Source organism: Empidonax traillii, unplaced genomic scaffold (genome assembly GCF_003031625.1).
Source record: "Empidonax traillii isolate 1590-97213 ecotype Southwest subspecies unplaced genomic scaffold, ASM303162v1 scaffold540:size480560, whole genome shotgun sequence".
Classification (NCBI taxonomy): domain Eukaryota; kingdom Metazoa; phylum Chordata; class Aves; order Passeriformes; family Tyrannidae; genus Empidonax; species Empidonax traillii.
The window spans coordinates 294973-318508 of record NW_020955733.1 but is presented as its reverse complement, the minus strand read 5'-3'; the positions used below and the strand labels follow the sequence as shown (position 1 = coordinate 318508).

General features: G+C 48.4%; 1 protein-coding gene across 1 annotated transcript in view; it reads left to right on the top strand.

The window, feature by feature from the left end:
* UNC5D (unc-5 netrin receptor D) overlaps positions 1-23536 on the top strand; it is a 197379-nt gene that overhangs the window by 125966 nt on the left and 47877 nt on the right. The window contains exon 2 of the mRNA XM_027897376.1: positions 10854-10911. Within this exon, the coding sequence (XP_027753177.1) occupies positions 10854-10911 (58 nt within the window). The remainder of the gene's footprint in view (positions 1-10853; positions 10912-23536) is intronic.

The window sequence follows — 23536 nt, the reverse complement described above, 5'->3', positions numbered from 1 at the left end:
TCCCCCCGCATCCTCGGGCATCCTGCGGGGCGGGGGTCCCTGGGACAGGGACAGCGTGGGGTGTTCGCCAGGGTCCTGCTGACAGGTCGGGCCGTCCCGGGATGGGGTGTGGGAGGTTCAGTGGCCCCTCCTGGCAGGAGATCTCTCCTCTCCATCACCTGTGAAGCAGCGCAGGTGCCTCGGGTCGATGCGCGCTCGACAGGGGTTTGTTTTCCGCGTCCGCGTAAGGCGGGCACCGGCGGCGCTCGGAGTCCCATTCTCTTCATTTTATATAACTTTTGGCCGGTAAATCGCGGGAGTGCAGCGATCCCTTCGGGGCGCAGAGCCGGAGGATGCGCTCCGGCATCCCGCGCTCCTGGAGCCGCGCTTCCCCGGGCGATGGAAGCGGGGGGTAAGCAGGGCGCTGTTACCCGTTCAGGAGGACGGAACCTGCCGCTGATGAGGCACTTTCCGCGTTCGGAACCTGCAATGGTGCATTCTTTACAAACGCCTTATTTTTGCACAGTGGAGTAATCAGACTTTGTGGATCCTAAAAGCTTCCTCTCGCCAGCCCCTCCTTGGAGCTCTCCCTCCGTGCCTGTGGTGTCTGCGCTTCCATTTTCCTTTGTATGGACTTTACTGGCTCTGGTCTCTGCAGGGGGAATCAGCCACAGGTAGCCAGTGGCTTGTGACCCCTGGCCACAGGTCCTGGAACCTCCGTGGCCACCTCACTTGCCACGATCTCCCTCCCGCTGAACCCGCTGACTGGTCCAGCAGAGGGAAAGCTCAGAGGCTTTTGCGTGATGGACAAAATGTGGCCTTTCTGGGGGAGAAAAACCCAACCAAACGTGGTGGAAAAAAAACCCCCTCCAGTTTACAGGGCAGTACTAAATAATGAGAGTAAAATGAGAAATATTTCCTTTCTCTTTTTCTCGTGCTTTGATCAAGAAGCACCTGCACAAGAGTGTGTGTGTGTGTGTGTGTGTGTGCTCAGATCAGTGGTGTGGGGAGCTTTTGTGTTCCACACCTGGGAGAGCTGGGGCAGCTCCTGCTCTGGGAGGGCAGTGCGCTCAGGATTGGGCCCGACTGGCATCTGAAATTCCTCCCCGCGGAGCAGGATGATGTTCTGCTGCTGTTAAATGACAAATTTCAGCTGTTTGATTAGAACCTGCCACGCAGAGCGTTTCAGGTTGTGCACTGGGGCAGAATTTGCTTTTGGGCATTGTTCTGGGGGAGAACAGTGATATTTTACCTGTTTTTCCCAGCAGTTTGGTGTCCCTGGGCTGTCAGTGCTGCTGCTGCCTGGTGTTTACTTGTAGCTTTGGCTGAAGCAGTTAAACCTCAGCTCCAACCCTTGAGCTGTGAGATTTTGGTTTATGAAGTTGTCTAAAAGCTGCCTCGGAGACACATTGCGTTCCAGGCTCCTGTTCTGAACGGGGATTAAAGAAAAATGAAGTGATTGTAGATACCCTTTGCTCAGCATCTGAAATCTGTTGGAATGAATATACATGGATGGCTGTGGGCTCTTGTTTTCCAGGAAAAATTGCCCAGGCACAGTGGTAATTTGAGAAGAGTCTCACTAATATTTATTATCTGGTTGGTGCCTTGAAACCAATTTTGGGTCGCAGATATTTGAGAAAAGACATCTCTGTGAAGCCACCCAATGGACTGGGGTCTGTGGGCAGGGAGCTGCTGGAGCAAAGGTCTCCTTTTTAGCCTGAAATCTGCTGTTGGTTTGGTGTTTTTTTTTTTTCTTTCTAATTGCTTTTTAACATAAAAAGCATTGCTCACATGCTGTTCAGAGAGAGCTGCGTGTTTACAGTGATACTCTGCGTCGAGGAACCGACTTGACAAACCAGGCTCTGGAGAAATAAGGCTTGTTTGGGGTAAAAATAGCGACTTCTGTGGATGTAGAAATAAGGCTGGTAGTGAAGACAGGACTAGGGTGCAAGTTGTGTCCTGACTGTGCCTTTCATCTCGTATTTAGTGATGTCCTTGTGTCCCCAGCCCTGCATCCAAAAGGCTGTGAGTTGTTCCTGTTGCTCTCCTGGGCTGTCCCAGGTTCTCTGTCTCTGCTGCCAGTGGGGCTGTGGGGTTGGTCCTGAGGATGTTCAGCAGTTCACTGTGGGAATCCCTGCAGATGTGGCAGCCCCAGCTGCACACCCAGGTGCCAGCCCCTTGATTTATTTGGTGTCTGAGCATGGGTGTCATTAATGCCTCAGCTGGGCAGGGGTTTGAGGAGCTCACAGAAATTGGGGTGGGACGGGGGTGCTGCAGGAATCTCTCCTGGCTCTGCTCAAAACCACTCCATCCACGTAATGTTGCGTTTTTTATCTTGTTAGGACAAAGCAGTTATTAAAATGACAAGGCACTGCTCTGCTTTGAGCCAGCCTCCCACTCCCCTGCAGCGTCTCCTGCGGGTTTCTCTGTCAATATTTATATTATTTGACTTTGTAACTTCTCAGGAAAATAAACTTGCTTTACTCGTGGGTTTATTTGCTAAACAGAGCCCGTTCCTCAGCTCTCCTCAGTGACCCAGGCTCTGTCTGTGGGTGGTACGAGGCAGGGTTTGTTCCCACAGGTAGGAAACTCAGGGTTTGGAACAGTAATTCTCAAAAACGCAGGAAATTTGGGGACTCTGAAGAGCAGGATTGCACAGCTGGGTGCAGGATAGAGAAGCTGTCACGTTTTGGCATACACAGAATATCTGTGTGTCTGTTTTATGAGTAGCTGGCTAGTTTGGTGGAGTCTGAGGAAGGAGCAGAATGTTAACACCAGAGGCTGCTGTTTCAGCTGGGTTGAGATGCTGCTGCTGCTGCTGCTCTGAAGCAGATGGTCAGATCCATTTGTATCAAACAGAAAAAAAAACGTTTCTGTTTTCTATTTATACTTTTTAATAGTCTTTTGTTGTGTCACGTGGCCTTAGATTAGAGCCAGGAGTGTTTGGGAGCGTGAAGGAGGGTTTGTGTTCCAGCATCTCTCGCTGGGGTCAATGAACTGCATTTTAGAGCCCCCTGAGCAACCCGACCCTTGGAATTTACCTGTAAACAGTGATTAATGTGATTTTTTTCATCACTTTCGCCTGCCCACCCGCCCTTTTGTGGCGTCTTTGACACCATTCAGAAATGTTGTAAATGAAGAGCTGTTTTTGCAGGCTCTTGGAGGAGTCCAGTGACTTGCCTGATAATATTTAGTGCCAAATACTTGATAGGAATTTCCATGCAGGGAATGTTGGAGGGCAATTCCACTTCAACGTGGCCTTCCCTCATGAATTTTCCTGCTGGCTGCTGCTGCAGGTATTTTTTGGCTGGTTTTCTTTTCTTTTGCCTTGTTTTCTTTTTCACATTTTAAAAAAAGCTCCAGACCTCAGCGAAGCCCCGAGCTCATTCAGCTCCACTTGGGTTAAAAACATTTCCTTTGGGAAGCCCAGCATGGTTTGAATTTACTCAGCAATTAGCTGGCTCTTGGATTATTGAGGAGGATGAATAGGCAGCAGCTAATTAATTTGCTTATACAGGGTATTCTTTGCGCAGTTCTGGAGAACAATGGCAAAATTAATGTGGTCTCTCAGACGAGGGCGTGTGAGGTTCCATGTGCATCCCAACACAACTCCAGCACCAGCTCTGCCAGCCCTTCTGGGGGGGAGAAAGTGGGGGGAACTGAAGCACCAGGGCAGTGCTGAGGGTGGAAATGGATGTACTGGGATGTACTGGTGCAGTTCTGCCTGTTATTCCCATCGTGGAGTTCTTGGAGTGAAGTGATTTAAAAAAAAAAAAAAATACAGATTTGTTTAAAAAGCATTAAAATTTCCTGGGTAGTTGTGTGTTCTGAAGCCTTTGAGGCTCCTCATGTAGACCACAGGCAACTCCCCTTGTATGAGAGTAGCTGACAGGGATAAATACAGCAGTGCAAACCCTCTTCTTTACCTTCAGAAAATACAGAAACCCGATAGAATCCACGGGTAGAATATGTAGAGCCAACACTGAGTGACCTGGTGTATCTTAAGATGAAGAAATAAGAGGTGTGAGATGCTGGAGGTGTCTTAGTTTTGTGCCTCCTGCTCTCCCCTTCAGATTTTGGTTGGGGGTTTTTGGGACCCATATTAGGGTAGGAATAACTTACTGTAGTAAGCCTGGTATATATAATTTATAATAAACACATTTGTTCCCACATTCTTTCTTGTTACCAGCCCAGCTTTACAGGCTTTTCCTCAACAGAGAGCAGATTCAGTGAGATGAATTCAGTTCCCAGTAAACAGTGGTGGCAGGTTAAAAGTTGGCAGCAAGTGAGTTCTTCCCTGTTGTCACAGAGTTTGTAGTTCTGCAGAATTCCCACAGCATTCCACTAATTACCCAGCTTGCCACAGGAACAGCAGAACTCCCTCTGCTCCCTCTGGAGTATTAAGAATGTAGGACTTATTTGTGTCAAATGAGCTCGGAAAATAAAAGATGAATTTCGAGCATTTAATCTGTCAGCATCAATGAATCTGAAAGGATTATCATTCCATTATGGGTAATAGATTTTTCCCAGAGATAGCTCTGCTGCTTGACTCTCCTCCTGCTGCTGGGAGGATTGCTGTGGGTCTCGTTTGGACTCCAATTTAAATGTTCCTGCTCTGTTTTGATTGGAGCTCGGGGTCAGAAATGTGGTGCCTGCTTTCTGATGAGCTCCAGAGCTCTGCTCCAACCCCTCCAAACTCTCCTTCCTGCACCTCTGAATCTTTCAGGAGGGGTTTGGGGTGACTCAACAAGTTCAAGCTTGAGAGCTGTGGCACAGATTGAGTGCCAGCCCCTCCCTGCCTCCTTCCTGGGGAATTAGGGAGGGGATGGAAGAGCAGGAACGGAACCAGGGTTCCCCTCCTGAGGGGCATCAGAGGATGTAAAAGGAGGAGCAGAATTCCCAGGGGTGTGCTCCAGTGTGAGGAAAAGGATCACTGATAGAGGGGGAGCCAAGTGCACATGGAATAACTAACTCTGACCAAGTATAAGCAACAGTTTGTGATAAGGAGATCTGCCATTTTTATATCATTATTTTGACCTGGTAATGCTGAAGTGCATTCTTTTCAAGAAAACTTCAGTTTGGGGCCAGAGAGTGTGATTTTTCTTTTCTTTATTTCTTTTTTTTTATTTATTTATTGTTATTGTTAAAAACATGATGGGACGTTTCAAACCCCGGCACAAACCCTCGTTTCTCTTGTTTTTAACCAAGCCTGGTGGAACCCCGTGTTAACCACTGCAATGTGTCATGTTCAGCACCAGGGAGTGTTACTTGGTGGAGTTCCCAGCAGCACCTCTGAGCTTCAGATTTCCAGTGTTTTGCAACGAAATGGAGCTGACATGGAAAAGCCTCCAGGTGGAAATGTTGTTTCATGATTTGTAGCTGCGTTTTTTGTTCGTCTCCCAGTGATTTTTCTCTTAGTTTAGGCTGCAGATTTTGCCTTCCCTTTGCCTCTGGGATTAAGTTGGATCCGAGTTTCAGAAGAGGCACCAGTTAAAGGGTGAGTGAGGGCTTGGAAGTAAAATCCATCTCAGTGAAATAACCTCCCTTCCTTGGAACAAGCACAGAACTTGTTTTTAAGCCCGAGCTGTTCCTGGACTTCTATTTATTTTCAATCTCCAGTGGACAATCTGGATTGTGGACAACAGGAGAAACCCTCTTTGTGGCTACTGAAAATGCTCTTGGTGGCTAAATAAAACTAATTAATGAAATTGCCCTCAAGCATCTGATGCTGTGGGAGGGAGTTCCAAGGTACAGGGACTAAGCTGTGTCTTGCAGCCCTTTTTGTGCAGGTATTTTGCTGCTGTGGGGCAGTAAAACCTTATCAGAGGCTCTGACAAAGGTGGCTGGTGGGAGAATCCTTCTGTCCTGTCAAGGATCTTTAAGGTTTGAATTCAGCAGGCTGGGTGGCCCTGTCTGTTCCTCAGACTCGTGTCCTTGCACATCCTTAGGGGTTGGTGTTTTTTTTTTTGGATTGGGACATTGGAGATGTGTGGTGTCTCCAGCAATCCATCCCATTTCATTTTTAAGCCATCTCAGCCCCCCCTCCCCTCTGTGTCAGGTGAGCCAGTGGATTCAGGGTGGCTGCAGTGGGTTCCCCAGAGCTCTCCATCCCCCCTCCTGCTTTGTCTTCACTGAACTTCAGGAAAGGCAAAGGAATTTTCTGTTCCCTGGTGCTGTTCCCCCTCGTTCCTTGGTGCTGTGGGACACAGAGAGCCAGTCTGGTGCTGCAGCAGTTTGGGCAAACTGGGGGCTCGTCGGGTCAGTCCTAAATCTTGGTAGAATACAGAGCAGCAAATCCTTGTGTTTATAAACAAATTCATCTTCTCCCCCGCTGGAATGAGCCGGGAAGCTGCTGAATTAATGAACACTGAAGATGTGAGTGCTGTGGCTGCTCCCTCGCTGGGTTTGTCCCTTGCACCATTACTCTTGCAGATGACTGTGAACTCCCTGCCCCGGCTTTCACTCGAGCACGGCAGAAATCAAACATGCAGGGAGTGATTCCAACAAGCATTTGCTTGTTTTGCTGGGGTTGTTTCTTTTTTTTTCTTCTTTTTTTTTTTTGATCTGCATTTATTTGACAGAAGGAGACCTCCTGAAACGTTGGTGGCTTTGTGCATTCCACGTGGGGAAAATGGAAAGCAGGCGTCAAGGAAAAGCAACAGTCACTTAATTTCTGGGGAAGGAAACCCTGCCCTGGGTGCTTGGCTGTCCTGGAGGGGTTTGAACACTCTCTGGTCTGTTGTTCAGGGTTTTCTGTGGGACACAGAGTATTGTTTGCCTGATTTCACAGAGCACTCTCTCTCTTCTGGTACCCCAGGGTTGCCCTGGCTCCCTAAAATCCTGCAGGAGAGCTTGAGATTTTCGCTCCCAGCTTCTCTCAGATCTCTTCAGTGCTTCAAAACCTCTGCTGCAGGCACTTGAGGAGCAGGTTTTCTGGGGGGGGTTGTCATTCTGAGATTTCCTCAAGACATGATTATTTTGCAAATGCCTTTTATGTAAAGTTGCCCAGTGAGGGCTTGTTATTAATGGGGTTTTCTTGGTAAACAGACCCAACGTGTCTTTTGTTCTCTTCTGACTTATCTCGGCCCCAGAGAGTCAACCATAAATAATATTTTACCAGAATTAATTCTGCACTTGAAGGCGAGAATTGATGACCTCAACAGATGCCTTTCACCTGGGAATGTCACTATCAGCCAGTTCTTTGTGTCAGCCTGGCCAGGGGAGATAAAACACCCAGAGCTGCCTCCTCCAAACCCGGAGCAATCCTTAGTAAGGCTGTGAACTCATAAATTTGTGCTTATCAGGAATATGAATATCCTGCCTCAGCGTCTGCGTTTCTAAAAAGAAACTTCAAAGAACATCTTTGTCTTAAGGATTCTCCGGTTTTTCATGAAAAGGGATGAAAAGCACTTTTTGGGGAACCTTAAGTTGGTGTCTTCCCCTCAAATCTGTCCTGACAAGTGTTTAATGGCATTATCGTCTGGAAGGGGCTGGAGGTGTCTGAGCAGCTGGGAGAGCCCCTGGGGGTGCAGGGGGGGAATTGTGCCTTGGGAAGCAGATGGATTGAGGGCAGGACTGCCCTGCTCTGCCCTGGGCTCTGACACATCCCCTGCAGAAAGTGGGGGGGATGTTGGGGGCCAGAAGCTGCAGAGAAGATGGAAAGAAAACACTCCTGCAGAAGGCAGGGCAGGGGTGGGTGCCTGTCTTGGTGGAGGCACCAACTCACTGGCCAGGAGCACCAATTGAATCCCTAATCCTCATTTTCCCTGGCTCCAGGGAGGAGCACTGATCTGCTCAGTGGGGAGGGTGGTCTGGCTTCCAGATCCCCTGAAATCCAGAGGAAATCCTTTGACTGGCAGGGAAAATTGCCCCAGCCTTGCTGGAGCCCCACCAGAGACCTGCTTTGATGCTGCCTGGTCGGTTCCCCGCTGCTATCAAACCAAAAGTTGCTGCCTTCCCAATTTCCACTTTATCTGTTGTAAACACGGTCCCTGGGGGAGGGAGCTGCCTTGGAAATCATCTGCATGTTTGACAGCAGGTTCCCTCCCTGGGTAGGGAATGTAGGGCAGTGTCTGTCAGCACCAGACCCTCTCTCTCTCTCTCTCTCCCCTCCTCTGCTGTGGGTGGATAATGACATTTGCAGGCCCAAAGAGAAAAAATAAAATTCTGCTGGCGTGCAGGCGATTTTCATTAATTTTTCTAATAACTTAATCTGTGTCAAGGAACGTAAAATGGATCAAAACCTAAAACGAGAAGGACTTTTTTTTTCAATAATAAAACGTTGGCACGCAGCCTCAGCGCCTTGTGCTCCAGACTGAGGAGCTGGAATGTTGCAGAGCATCTCAAGAGGAACCATTTTTAGTATAATATGGTAAATTGCATTAAAATTAAAGGACAGAAATAGCCTCTCCCAAATTGCAGCTGCAGCATGTGACTCCCCAGGCCTATTTACTAATTTTTCAAACCCTGCTGAAGTTCTGAGCGAGAATGTCATGAGCTTTTTTTTCCCTCTTCTAGATTTGGTGAGAGCCAATTGGTCCTGCAGTGCTGGGCCTGCAGCTGCTGATGTCACGGGCTCAGCTGGGAACAAAAGGGACTTATTGGGATCATTTAGGCAGAATGTTATCTAAACCTGGTGGATTAACACCGAAAACAGCGTTTTCACAAAACTGCTGAGCTCTCAGAGGTTTGCAGCCCTGCTTTGCTGCCTTCCCTGGGCTCTGGGATGCAGACAAGGAAGGGGCAGGTCAGGGAAAGGAGCTTTGGAACACGGGTCTGGTCGTTGCCAAGAGGTGCTGCCAGGTGAAAAGTGAAACTTGATTTACAAAGGGCTGCGAAGACATCGATCCTCTGTGGTTAATTAGACTTTATATGGCTGGTACAATAGTGCTGCTATAAAGTAAATAATAACCTTAAAGAAAATCTAGTGCATGTTCCTTCCACTGATTGCAAGATGGGTTTCTTTGGATTTCTGGAAGTCATCTTATGCATAATTAGCCCCACAAACCTAATTCCATGCTTTTTGTGGGGAAAAAACCAACCCCCACAAACCCAGTAGCTTTTGGGTGAGCAGTGCCCATCATTTCCCACAGAGCAGGCAGGGTGGGAAGAGGAGCAGGGAATTAGGGAGGCATTGGCTAAAAGAGCATTGCTCTCCTTTTTTTTTTTTTTTTTACTTTTCATTTAAAGAGTGATTTAATTGCATGTGAATTGAGGGTTGGTTTTTTTTTTTTTGGATGGATTATTGCTGTCAATGGATTTCATAAACCATGACCTCTGCTCTGCAGCCTCCTCTCAGAGCCAGGCAAAAAAAAAACCCCAAAACCCCAAGCTGCTTAACCATGACATAATTGTCGACTACGTAATTGTGCTCTGAGTGCCTCTGGCATTGCTGTCGCTTGGAAATGTCAGGAACTGCTGCCACAGGCTCTGCAGTCACTTAAATATCAGCGTGGAGTGCAGGCTCTGCCTGATGAAAACACTTCAGAGCCTCCTGTGCTGCTGCATCACTGAAGGTTTTGTGAAGCATCTGAAACACCCCTGAATGAGCTCCAGAGCTGTTGGGTGGCGTTGGATTTGGAATCCTTGGAAGAAAGCTCGGGATGGGACCTGTTGTCATAAAGACCTGCCACGTGCTGTGGGGCTGGAAATAATTCTGGGTGGGTGTGGGACTGGGGTAAGAGAGGTGGTGACAGGCCAGGACCCCTCTGGGGCACCTGATCTTGTGTCAGGAGCCCTGAATTCCCACCCAAACATCCTCAGGGACTTCTTTCTGCTTCACACGCTCCAGCCCAGACTGTTCTGTGACTGGGTTAGAGCAGCAGTGCTGGACAAAGGGACACCTGCAATACCAGGGAAGGTTGGCTTGTGCTCTTCAGAGGGAATAAAACCTTCCTGGAGCTTTACCTTTTCCCCCTTTAGTGTTTTTTTCCCCTGTCAGATGATCATGTCAAGCCAAAACTCTGCAGCTTGGAACACAAACCACACAAATGCTTTGTTTGCCACTGTGCTCAGAAAACTGGAATTATTATTATTATTATTATTATTATTATTATTATTTTGTCCTCTTATGGCTTTTATTTCTCCTCTTTTTAATGGCCCTGCAAGTGGCATCCTCAGATAATCCTTGCAATGAATCTGTGCAGAAAGGGCACTTTACAGGGGGGGTTTGGGGCTTATGGACGTGGAGGGAAGGTCGTGATTTGGGTGGAGCTTTGGGCTGGAATGCAGGATTTGGGGTCTGCTCTGAGAGGTTTCAGCAGTGACCTGAGGAGCTTTTCCTGCTCTGATTGTGCCTTGGTTCATCTGAACCAGGTGAATCTCCCTGGCACGTGCCATTACCCAGCCCTGTCCAGGGGGTGAGAAGATACTTGGCATTTACAAATTAAAGCCAATTAAAATACTCAGGGATCTCTTAAATTGTTATTTATCAACAGTGATTTCAATTACCGTTGCTTGCAATTTCAATATTAATTTAATTTTCCATCGTTCGGATTATTAAATTTAAATAATTCAAGGCCGGGTAACGTTTGCAGGAATAAGTTGCGCGAGACAGGGGGTTTCATCAATAATATTTCAAAAGTCAATCAATATTTAGATTTTGGAGCTCTGTTAGCTGACGGTGATACGAAAAAAAAAAAATAAAATCAGAATTTCCCTCAGGTCTGAACCGCTGTGATCCAGCTCTGGCGGGGAAGGTTTGTCAGAAGCCTGGAAACAAAGCCCTTGACTGAACATCTTTGAAGCACAAAAGCGTCTTTAATATTAGAGGATCAAACAGGAAGAAATTACAGAATCAGTGTGAGAGAATTTGCTGATAAAAATGTATCTCCTGGTTGGTTGGTGTGTCTGATCCGCCGCGGGTTTGGCTGGAGCTTCTCCCGGCGCGTCCCACGGTCCCAGCGGGGGCTCTGAGGGAGCACCAGCGCTGGGATGGATGGAGAGGAGGCACAGAAAGCGGGCTGGGCTGGTTCTGGTCTTGTTTTGGGGGAGAAAATGCTGTGTGTGCAGCCTGGGAGGAGAAGAGAGTCCTGTGAGGGGCATTTCTGGCTCCTGCTGGGAATGTATCTGCTCGTCCTTACTCACAAACTGCCTTTTTTTTTTTTTTTTTTCCCCTTTATTCCACCTGGGCTTTGAGAAAGGTGGAGGTGAGAATCGATGGCTGCATCACTGTGAGTGGTTTGGAGTGAGATAAGTGCCATCAATCCCATTTTTTTTTTTTCCAGACCTGTTTCCCAACCAGCAGCTCCTGTCACCAGGAGATGAGAGTTTGTGAAAACACTCGGTCTGACCCGTCTTATTTAAGGGAGTTAATTGGAAGCCAATATTTGCTGAGAATCATGGAAGGTTGATTTGCAGGCGGTTGTGAAAATCAAATACCTGTCTAATGTTGGTTTGATTCTTTTTTTCTTTTTTTTTTTTTTATTTTTAATTTCCACACCTTTCACGGAATACAAATATCCAGGTTTTTCTATCAACCCAGTGATTTTCTTTACAGTTGTTGCTTTTATTTCCTTTTACCTGCCACTTTGGATGGCTTCTTGCAAGAAGCTAAAAAGGGATAAATGCCTTTTATTTGTAGCTGCTCCCCAGGTTGGTTTTGCTCCTGGCAAAGCTTTGTGGAAGCAGAACTGCTCCTGTTCTTCCTGGGTGAAGCATCTCCTCTACTTGTTGGGGTTTTTTTTTATTTTTCTGGGAGCTTTCTGGAGAATACCTTCTGCATTTGCATTCCTGTGTGGTGGGGAATGATCAGGTCAGCAACGCAGCCCAGGGAGAAATGGCCTGTAAAGCAACTTAAGTAGCAGATCATCTGTCCTTATTTGTTGCATTTAGATTCCTGAAAGCATTCTGGGGGCATTTGTCTCCCCTGTGTCAGAAGTTCCTCAGCAAGCAGCCGTTTCCTGGGCAGTAACAGCTGATTTAAGCCATTTGTTTGCTTCCTGGAGGACTCACTTGTCCATCTGGAGGAGATGAGCGACTGCTTGAAGGGGCCCCTTGATTTCTGGTGAGCAGATCACCCTTCTCCTTCTGTGCCTGTTCCTGCCTTTGCCTCCCTCCAGATTGTCCAAACTGGGAAGGGCAGTTCCGTGCACACCAGGGTTTGGGAAGGGTCTGGATCCTTGACTTTGGAGTCCACGTGCTCCAAGTAAAAGAGTTTTTCTCTGCAGTTGGAATATAACTGAAGTCTCTCTCCCTCCCCGTGGTGATCAGGGTAAAGGGACAGTTGTAGCTCCAGGCAGACTCTGATGGTTTTGGCAGTGGGACTGGGGTGTGTGGGCACGGGCTGGTTGTTGGTGTGATGCTCCATTGCATCATCCATTGCTCCATCCTCTCTCCTCTCCCAGTTTCCAAGGTTTTAACCTTGGGGTCACTGTGCATCCTCTGCCCTTTGGTGTGCCTGTGGATCACCCAGCGCTGTCACCTGGATGTCACCTGGCCAAGGAGTGTAAAGTGTGAAATTGGATGATGGGGGGAAGCTGGTTGATAAATCCGGGCGATTCCAAGGAGCGTGTGCGTATCCAGGCAGATGGATCCGCAATGGTTTGAGGCACAGAAACCAAAAGCACCTTTTGATGTCTGGCTGGGCAGAGAACTGTTGCTCTGCTGCGGTGGAATCAGGGAAAGGAAGCGTCAGTTGGGGTGTTTGTGCAGCAAATCTGGGCTGAAATTCCAGGCAGAAAATCCCCAGCACGTGGCCTCGGCCCCTCCCTCGAGGCTGGTGAGACTCCTGTGCACAACCAGGAGTTGTGAACGCAGGGACCAAGGATTTGAACGTTTTTCCAGCTCGTGGGCACTGAGGTGTTTTTCTGTGCCTTGTAAAAGCTCAGCTGCAGTGCAGCACTCGCTACCTCAGTTATTAAAGCTCTCAAACACCGTGGCCTCCTGTTTTCTCATTATTTATGCCAGGTAAGGGGCTCTCTGTTCAGGTAATCACGCTGTGTAACTACAGAGGAATGTAAATGATATTTCTTGATAACGCTGAGCAGCAGCCTCGGAATATAAATGATATTTATGAGAAATTGGGAGCGCTTCAAATATCGTGGAGCCGCTTCCTTTGACACGTCGGGGATAACGACGCCCAAACACCGGGCTCTTTGTAAACTGTTTAATGGCAACAATTTTCTAAATCAAAGCAATCTGCACTTCCCCATTTACAATTTCATTTCTAAGTACTAAAGTCCCATAAAAGGGTTTACAACATTGAATCTGGAGCTGCTGTGAAGTTCTCCGGCAGTGGTGCAATGGCATTATCTTCAGTGGAGTATTTTATCTTTATAAGGATTTTGTTCTCTCTTTTACGCAGAAATAGAATGCTAACAGATGCAAAATTTATTTTTAAACTTCGCTAGGGGCTGAAAAAGCACATTTAGTAGAGGTGTCATTGGGTGCTTTGAATATATTTTAGACTGTAATAGTAAAAAGTTTAAAAAAAAAAAAAAATACAGTGCTGATGGTTTTTGGTACCAGGAAATGACCCAGACGTGAGGGTGGGCGCAGCTTCTCCGTTGTGTGGTGGTGGCACACTTCACTTCCACTTCTGCCCTTTTTTAAGAAAACTTTCTGCTTTCCATTGGGAAGAGGCTGCAGTGTGGGCTCATGACTTCAGCCAGTCTCTGCTGGCATGGAAAGCACAGGGAATCCATCCCAACCCTTGCCAGGACATCCCTCAGAACACTGAGGGCTTTCACATTGTGCTGAAATCACCTTTCAGTGCTCTCATGAGCAGAAACACGAAAACTTGGGTGATATAAAATATGCCTCGTGCTCACTGATGACAGGCTCGTGTAAGTGTCCAATGCTTGTGTCACATCAACACTTGGAGGTGAAGATTTATGTCTCCAGCTCATCCTCCCCTCCTGGCTGCTCCCTCCTTCCCCGAGCTGGCAGGTTTGCAGATTATGTTGAGCGTCTGTGGTGAATTTTTTTTTTTTTTGCTGAACACAAACAGAACCCTGTGTTTAACATCACCCCTGAACAGGTGGATCTGCTCCTCCTTCCTTCCCCTGAAGGGCAGCCCAGGCCTTGCTGGGAGTTGTTTCCCTGAAGGAGGAGTTTTTGTGTCCTGACCTTGCAGGGGGAGGCAGGACCGTGTCCGTTTGCTCAGCCCAGGATCTGCATCTTCCCCGGCCAGGAGCGTTAAATCTTCATTTGGGATTTTAAGTAAAGAAGTCACGAGTATGCAGGTGTGGAATTGCTGTTGTTGGAGCTAATGAGGATGGATGGGAGCTCTGGGGAGACGTCCTTGTGTTGGTTTTCAGTCAGTAAAATTCGGAGTGCTCCCCCTTTATCAGCTGCTTGGAGCACTCAGAACACTAAAGGTGTTTCGAGGCACGGCCAAGTTGAAGGATGGAGAAGGGTTCTTTTGAGGGCTTTCTGTGGGCTGTGGGGTTTTTGGTGGTTTGGTCTCTTTTGGAACGAGAGGGAGGGGTCGGGTTTGGGTTTTGAGGGTGGGCGGAGAATAAGTGGGGTCTTTTATTCCTGTCATATTTTTGGTGCTGTTCAGGCTGGATACTGATGTGGTTTTAGGTTCCAAGAGGATTTAGAAAGGACAGGAGAGAGAACTGGCCCACCCAGTGACGAATGGCAGAGTCTCTCGTGGAGCAGGCAGTGGCATTCCCCAGTTCCAGTGGATTTTGAGGCTCTGGGATGTTGTTGTTGTGGCTGAGCTGGGGAGTGGGGGCTGGACATCAGCCAGCCTGGCTGGGATATGACAAGATAAACCCTTGTGGGGAGATTAGGGAGGGAAGGAGATGTGCTTTAGTGCCCTTATCAACCCTTCATTGCCAGGCTTTAGCTCTGCGAGGACTGAAACGGATCCTTAAGGAGAAAAATGGGGCCTCGCTTTGTCCTGAGCTCGTCTTTGCCTGGTTTAAGAGCTTTTGAGTGGGATGTTAACTAGAAAATCAGCAAAACAGGGAGTTTGTCAAACCCCTGGGGTTTATTTTTAGAGGTTGTTTTTTCTCATTTCTCAGATCCGTGCTGTGGAGGGCATGGGAGGTGGTTTTGTGCTTGGCTGGGCTCGGAGCTGAGGTTGGCATTCCTTTGGAACGCTGGCTGTGCTCCTGTCCCACAATTTGTCTTGCTTAGTGCAGTGTCTGCTCGCTGCAGCCATTGCTGGGCAGCGCTGTCCTCTCTGTGCATCTGCATCTGTGCCATTTGGAGCTGGGTGTGCTGTTATCCCCCGCTCATCCAACGGCAATTTTTATCTATTAAAGCTCAAAAACCCCCAGTCCACCCAGGTGGTTTTCCTTCGGGCGCGTGCCTCGGACTTCCCTGACCCCAGGGGCATCTGAGAAGAGGTGCTTGTCCCATCCTTGGGAGATGCAGGACTCTGAGCCTGCAGAATGAGCTGGAGGTGTCATTGCAGTGCAGCCCTCGTGTTAATTGAAGTGCTCAGGAAGAGCCCCCCCCCGTGACAGCGAAGCCGTGGGGCTCTTTCACACACTCAGAACTGGAGGATGTTGCTGTTTTGAACAGCTTGAGGTTTTTTTGGCTGATATAGCTCAGGGCTGAGAGCGTAGTTTGCCTTTTCTCTTGCTTTGATGTGCTCCAGCACAAGCTTTGGCAAAAGTTCTGCTCTGCTCCTCGAAGCGCTGGTTGACCTCACTCAGAAAACATTTTCCTGTAGGAAAGATCCCACCTGGAGAAGTGTCTTTCTGAGAAGGGGTGGTTCATGAGCTTTTTTTTTTTTTTTTCCCTGTGTCTGTTTTGGCTGTGGTTCCCTTTGCTCTGAGCCTCCCTTTTTAATCTCCCCAGGCTTTGCCTAACAACACCAGAGCTTGCAGAGTTGTGTTTCGGATGTGCCTTGACAAGGCCAGGTTGGACAGGGCTTGGAGCACCCTGGTGTAGTGGAAGGGGATGGGATGAGATGGGATTTAAGGTCCTTTCCAACCCAAACCATTCCAGGGTCCTGTGAAGGCTGGATGAGCCTCTGCAGTGGCTTCTTTCAGTGCTCCTCCCTGCAGCCCCTCGGGGTTGGGTTCTCCCTCCACGTGCCCCCTGTGCAGTAATTATGACTCCTCCTGAGTTACACTCCTGCCAGGAAATCTTCCTGAGGCTTCTGTCCCAGAGCTTTCAGCAAGGAGCAGGGTGTGTGTCACTGTGTGTTTGGGGTTATCTGGGAACAGATCCCAAAGGGAGATCTGAAGATGTCACTTGGGTGTCACTTCCCATCCCAGGGCCTGGGGTTCCATGGAGATAAATGAAAGCCAGGTAATTTGTGGTAACAGATGTGCTTGGACTCTTTTTGGAGCTGTTGAATGGTGTTTAATTTTTAATTTGCAGTGACTCTTCCATACGACATTTGACTAACTCTTCTGTTGTGTTCTTTTAAAAATTTATGACCAGGTAAAACGTCTCGTGTGTGTGAGGGACCCAAAGTGACAGGGCCTTCGTGTCTCCAGTCATCTGCTGTGGTTGGATGGAACAGGGAGAGCCTGGTAAAGCATTCCTGGGGCTGGGCACTGATGGATATAAGGGTGGAAGTTCAGATCTTATTTAGAAAAACTCCTGCAAACCCCCACTCCTGCAGCATGGATGGTGGGGACATCAGTTCATCTGCCCATATTACTCCTGTACAGAATCCTGGGGCTGTTGCTTTTGCTTTAACCATTCCATGGGCAGGTTTTCAGCCCTATGGAATCCCCAGATCTTAAGCAGCTGATGCTGAGTGTGAGAGCCAAGCACTGAGAACTGAATTGGAGCAAAGCTTTAATCCCCATCTGCTGCCTGGACTGGGTGTCCCAGAGGAGCTGTTTGAGCCCTGCTGCAGGGACAGGGCTGTGCCAAGGAAAACAGGATGGAAGGAGTTGTATCCAGTCCTCTCAGACATGGCAGGACCTTGGAACAGCACAGGGGGAGTGGAGGGGCTCGAGGGTATCGAAACTACTACTGCCTCCCAGCCCGCAGTGATGGCTGGGGAGACACTGCAATGGGTGCCTGAGAACTCCTGGGTGTGCTGGAGCACAACTGCAGGTCCTGCTGGAGGGTTTAGTGCTCCCTCCTGAATATTCCTCAGTGCCTTGCACGGGGATCCTGCTGTCCTTGGACCCTTCCCTGCTCCAGTGATGGACCAGAGCGGCCCTAAATGGAAGGGAGAAGCAGAGCCCAGAGATTTGCCACAGTCAGAGCTCTGCACCTTCAGCTGGACTGGTTTATCAGAGCCCTGGAAGCTGCTGGAGCTGCTCATCTGTCTGAGATGGTGCTGGTGTGAATGTGGGGTGATCAGAAACAGAGGGGAGCAGGGAAGATAAACCCCCCCAGTCCTGCTTTCCCAGGAGCCCTTTGAAAGGGAGTCCTGCAAACAGCACGGGGGGCACTTTGGGGGGGGGGGGAGGATCATTAAAACAAGAGTTCTGAGCACACAGACTCTGTGGGGAGACAGAACCCTCAGGCTGTGGAAGCTGAAATCAGCACAGGGAGAATTAGGAAAGAGGGAAGGGACGGGGAGCCACGTGGTTCCTTTTTTTGCTGGGAAACAGAGCTGGAGAGAAGAGCCTTGTGTGTGTTCCTGGAGTCCTGACAGGTCATTAATTCCGGGGAAATTGCCCCAAAGCTGCTGAGGTGTGGATGCCGTTTGCAGGTTGCTCATTAGCTGCTGTCTGGGTTAAATGCTGATGTTGACTGGTGTAAATGCAGCTCTGCAAGCCGGGGGGATGGAATTGCTTGGTGATGCTCTCGGTGCATTTCAGCTGCTGTGCTGGTCTGGAGGGGGAAAGGAGTAATTTTCAGTGGGACAGCTGTAATTTTGGGCACGAAATAAATAGCTCTGACTTGAAGAGGAGGACAGTGGAGCGTCCAGCTGGCAGAGGCAGAACAGTTCACAGACACTCGCTCACTGCCCACTCCAGCCAAGTCCCTGGGTTGTGTGTCAGCAGGGAAACAACCCTGAATGTCGTGAATAGCCACAGATAACTAAGTATTTTTTAGTTTTACTGTATTACTAGCCTTTCTCCATGACAGGGAATGAGGGGTAAATCCTCCAATTGCAGAGCTGAAACAATAAATAAACTTTCCCATCAATGACCTTGCTCCACTTCCATCCCTTTAGTGATCAGCCAGCTGGTCCCACAGCTCTGGATGGTTGCAAACACCCCCAGAATCCAGGAGTGTGCTGATTTCTGGGATAAGACTGATAGCTGTCTTTGAAAGACCAAAAAAAAAAAAAAAAACCCCAAACAGGTATTGTGTTGATGGCTTGGAAAAATAAAGTTTCCCAACTGTTGTTGGGCTCATTGTCTGTTAGTTGGGCCCAAGAGAACACCCACTATCTCCTGCAGTTGATTATGCAAATATGAATAAATATGTGAATACCTATTCCAACTTTTTATCCTCTGCAATCTAATATCTCCCCTGACACAATACTCTCAAATTATCTTCAGTGAGTAATGACTTGCATTTAGCATTTTATACCAAACTGTCATATAGATCATTTTCTGTAATACTTTACATAAATTAGGAATCCTCCCCCATGGAATGTGCGGGGCTGCCAGAGAGTTTTTACAAGATTAAAAGTGCAAACAACACAATTCTGGTGTAATTTGGAACGACAGGAACGGAATAAAATAGTAAACGTGGAGGTTACAGTAAATTACGGTGTCATTAGTCAAAATCCTGCAGGGAGTCGTTTGGCTCTCCCAGAACACGCTGATTTTCTTTGCTGGTGCAGACTGGTGGCTCAGAGTCATTATCCTGTTAATTGTTATTCCGTGGCCTCCCTGGGTCTGTCTGGAAGCTCCAGGGTCACAGCTGGGAGGGGAGCCCGGTGTGTCTGAGGTTTGGGGGTTCCATGGGATGGAAAGCTGATGATCAGAACACCCTGGGAAGAGGGAGAGCCCCTGGGGCTGAGGTGGGAGCTGCTGTGCTGGGCAGACTCCAGGGGCAATGGGGGGATTTTCTGGCAGTGGGACAGCACTGTTTGATATCTTCCCCAGTCCCAGATAACTGGGGCTGAACCACCTTATCCTTTGAGAGCAAGTAGGATTCTTGCTTGGTGTAATTATCATTTTATCAACTTTCAGTGCTGGGCTAAACTTTAGTGCTGGTTTTCCCCCTTGGAAGTTGGGTGTGTTGAGCAGGGAATGCGCTGCCCTGGACCTGCAGGGGCTGGTTACTGATCTCACCTCTCAGAGGGGCCATCACAGCCCTACCTGGCACTGCCAGCAGCCTCAGGACTGGATTATTTCATTCCAGCTGCATCAGAGGCTGTCACAAGGCATTGAAAAATGCCTTTCTGTGCCTCAGTTTTGTACTAATGAATATTAAAGGCAGCGATTCTTGCGTGCTTTCTTCCTCCTGCACTTCCATCCTTTCCACGTCCCCTGTCCCTTAATGGCTCCCAACTGTTATCCCAGCAGCAGGAAGGGGTTTAGTACCTGCTGTGTCATCACCTGAGGTGATATTTCACAGTGGTAATTCAGTCCCCATAAAATGGGAGGTTTAGGAAACAAAACAGGGCCAGGCCACCTGAGTTCTCCCAGGGGCAGCCGAGTTTAGCCTTTCCTGTTTATCTCACCACAGAGGAAGGGATAAAAATTTATATTGCTTTTAAAAAGACATAAAAAGTACTGTGAGTGTGACTGCTGTCCAGGGGACAAGGGGAAAGGGAGGAGTGACAAGAGTTTTAGGTGATGGAAGAACAAACACAGGCAAAGAGGGAGGTGGGGGAGTCACCTCTTCCCCTGGAGGTGTCCAAGGAGTGACTGGATGGGGCACTCTGGGCTGGGTGACAAGGTGGGGATCAGTCACAGGTTGGACTTGACAGTCTTGGAGGGCTTTTCCAACCTCAGTGATTCTGGGGTTCTGTTTGGTGGAGCATCAGGAGAGGAGAGAATCAGTGCCCGAGCAGCCCCTGTGTCTGTGTGGCTGAACCAAGGCTGTGGCTGATGGATATTTGTCCTGGTTTAATGCAGGAAATCCTCAATAATGTACCTACTCCCTTGTAGCTGCCCTGAGAGGGTCACAGCAGTGTCTGGAGGTCTCTGAGCTGGGGCCACAACAGCGAGTTCGGGGGGGGGGGGATGTTGTCCTGCAGCGTGGAGAGGCTGAATTTATCTTTCCTTGCCTCTCCTGGAATAACCTCCTCCTCCTCCTCTTGCTCAGTTCATGTTTTATTAACCAGATATTATGGAACAGGTCCAACTGCAACAGGGTGAGAGGGGGGGAAAAGGGCAGATTCCTGAGCCAGGAGCTGCAGCTTCAACAAATGGGTGATTGCAGACAGAAGTTCCCAGCAAACAAAGGGGTGCTGGGGATTCTCACTCCACAGACGATGCCACTGCCTGTCAGTTGACAATCAAGTTGCACTCAGGTGACAATTCCTGTTCTTGAGCCAAGAAGAAAGAGCAAGCATGAGTGGGACTGTGTCCATTCCAAACACAGCAAATGCAAGAATTCAGAGATTCGGATTGAAACGCAACAAAACTGAGAAAGATGAGATTTGTTCCTCAGATTATTCCTTGACATCAAAACTGCTGGCAAAAGGAACGGTCTGTTGTTACCTCAAAAAAGCTGAGATTTGATCAAGTTTATATTTGAGGGCTTTTATTTTAATTATGTGGAGTTTCTCTTCCCTGCTCTCAGAAGCTGCAGCCAGGGCCAGAAGGACCTCATTAAAGATTGCTGAACAGTTTCTTTCTCATTTTTGCTACTTCCCTACTGCTACTTTTATTACTTTTCCCTCTGGTGCTTGTCAATGCGGGGTGTTGTGTTGTGCATTACTAAGCATAATAGGAAAGCATGTGGGGAATAAAAAAGTTATTCTTGCAGCCTCCATAACCTCAGCTAATTTATGGAGGAGCTCTGCCAGCGATATCAAAACCCAGGCAGTTGTGTGTTTTCAAAGGCGTTTCTGCAGTTTGGTTATGCAATCCCAGAAAGGAATCTTTTCATCTTTGCCTGGCAGGGCCAGAGCTGCTGCAGGGGGATGGAGAGGGGGGAGGATGGGAACTCTCCCACCGTGGTGGGTGATGTTAATCAGCCACGGAAATCCCTTGGATAAATCCCTGCCTTGATAGTGATGCTGTTTCCTCCTTTGGCCTCGTTCTTGGGCTGTGCTGAGGGCCCTTTGCTGGTGGATAAATGTGCCTGGAGTCCTGTTGGCCAATCCAGGGAATTCCCACCTCCACCCTGGGATGGGCAGAAGGGAATTCTGCAAGTAAAGCTGTGGCTGCCCCACGAACAGGTTGTAGTTTGTGCTGTTTAATACCAGGGGAAAATTAAGGGTTTGAGCCGCTCCTTGCAGCCACATCCAAAGGGTTGCTTTGCAAAATTCTCAGTTGGAGGCGTGGAATAGAGCAGGATTCCTTATATCCAGGGGGAGAGTGAAGACATGGAATAGAGCAGGATTCCTTATATCCAGGGGGAAGATAAACCAGTGCCTTCTGTCCCCTGCACAGGTTGGTGTGAGCCCTGTGCCTGTGCCCCCTCCAGGGATCTCAGCTCTCCATGCATGTCCTTCCTCCTGGATCCCACCCCAGGGTGCATCCCAGCATCCCAGCATTCCAGCATCCCAGCACTGACTTCAGGCACTGGGATTAATGTCCCAGCACCGTGCCAGACACGGATTAGAGGCAAACACTGGTGAAAAACAGCAAAGGTCGTTTCAACAGCAGGCAAACGAGATTCCACAAATAACATATGTCTGGCGGCTTTGCCGAGCCCCATCTCGGAATAAATTGGTGTTAAAAGCCCACAGGATGCCCATCAAAAAGCTGGGAATTCACTCTGAGGATCCCTCACGGGCTGGCTATGTGTTGTCACCGCGGGGTGAGTTCTGTCCCTTCCAAAGGGCAGCGCTGCAGCAGAACAGTCACATCTGCTACAGGAGATGCTTCTGCTTCTCAGCATCTCCCTGTCCTTGCACTTCCTGAATTTGGGCTGAAATAGAAATAAATTCTTCCTTTCCCGTCCTGTCTCCACCAGCCTCCCTCTGTTCAGAGAAATCCTTTTGCCTCAGAGGCTGTAGGTGCTGTTTTGTTTTGGTGGATAAGTGTGAAAGTGAATTCTTTCCTTTACCTTTTTTCCATTTTAATTTCTGGGCTTCTCTGCTTCCTCTTCCTGGATTTTATATCACCATAAGAAAAACTTATTAAATATTCACCATCTAGTGTGCATTACTTAAAAGCCAGATCGATAAAGAGATGACCAGAATGGAAAATCCTCCCAGTCATGTAAGAACTCTGCAGCAGAAACCCCTTTTCTTGCCCAACCTGCTTAATTCATACAGGGGGATTTCATGGGGATTTTTTTTTTTTCCCTCCCTCGATATTATTCTTAATTAGCCCTCAAAAAAGAGACAGAATGTGCCTTTTGGGGCCAAACTGAGCCTAATTAACAGAGCATTCTACCAGATTTCCTGGTTATTATTACACTGCTGCTCCTCGCCTGCAAGACACACATCCCTTGTTTGTGTAGTTAGCAGATTAAATAAAACCATAAAAAGGGGTTGTATTTTTAACTCCCCGAGTTTTCTTACCCCCACATGCACCTTTTAATGTCGGAAATTAAGCAGCAGGGAGATTTAGGCTGAGTGTCTGAGGCCATTACAGGGAGATCCATTCACCAGGCACTGCTCACAGAGCACTTAATCCACGTCTGGGAAGGACTCCGGGGTGTGTTCCCAAAGGAAGGCATTTATTTACCAAATTAAAAGCACAGCAAGGAGAGGCCTGGGTGGTATTTAAGCATATTTTATCGACTCCTGTTCTGCTCCTATTTCCTGAAGTTCCCGCTGATGGGAGATGATGGATGAGCTGATTGCTTGGCTTTCGCAGGGGTGAAATACATCTCCTCTGATTTATTCTCCTTGCATTGACAAAAACAGCTTTTGGTGTGGTTGGAGGGTGGCCAGGTTGAGAGGCACAGAGTCCTGGCAGCTCCTCTCCCCCTGTGCTGCTCCGGGGCTGGGCTGGCTCCTGCCGGGCTCCTGCCACGGCTCAGATTTAATGCCCGGTGTTAGAGCCAATTCTGGATGTCTATAAATCCATGGGCCTGTCTGGGGGTAATAACGAGATCTGGGTGTTCAGTTCCTGACTTAAATAAGATCTGAAACTTCCCACCAGAGTGGGGGGGGCTGGGCTGTGACTGCTGTGGGTCTGTGATGGGTGGTTTTGTGCCTGGACACACAACCAGCTGGTACCCACAGGTTGGGTCAGAGTGTGTGATATCCACTCCTGTGGATACACACCTTGAGAATCTGATCAGGTTGGTTCATGAGCTCTTGTTGAGGTCCTGGTGGTCGTGGCTGTGCCCACAGCTCACACACAAGACCGAGTTTTCTGACTCCAAACGTGTCATGACGCTGCCCTGTGAGGATGTGATAAGGTTAATCATATTTATTTTCCAAACTCGTGTATTTAAGGGCAGCCTGAGGTAAACACCGCTCCTTGAACACGTGGGCAAGAGCAAAGACCATCTCATTTCCACACTAAATGCGTCTTATTTGTACCTGTTGGTTTTTCAAGATCCAGAATGAAGGATGTCTGGATGGAATAGGGACGGGTGTATCTTCTGAAATACCTATAAATCATGTGTTAAGCAGATGTGAGATCTATCACTG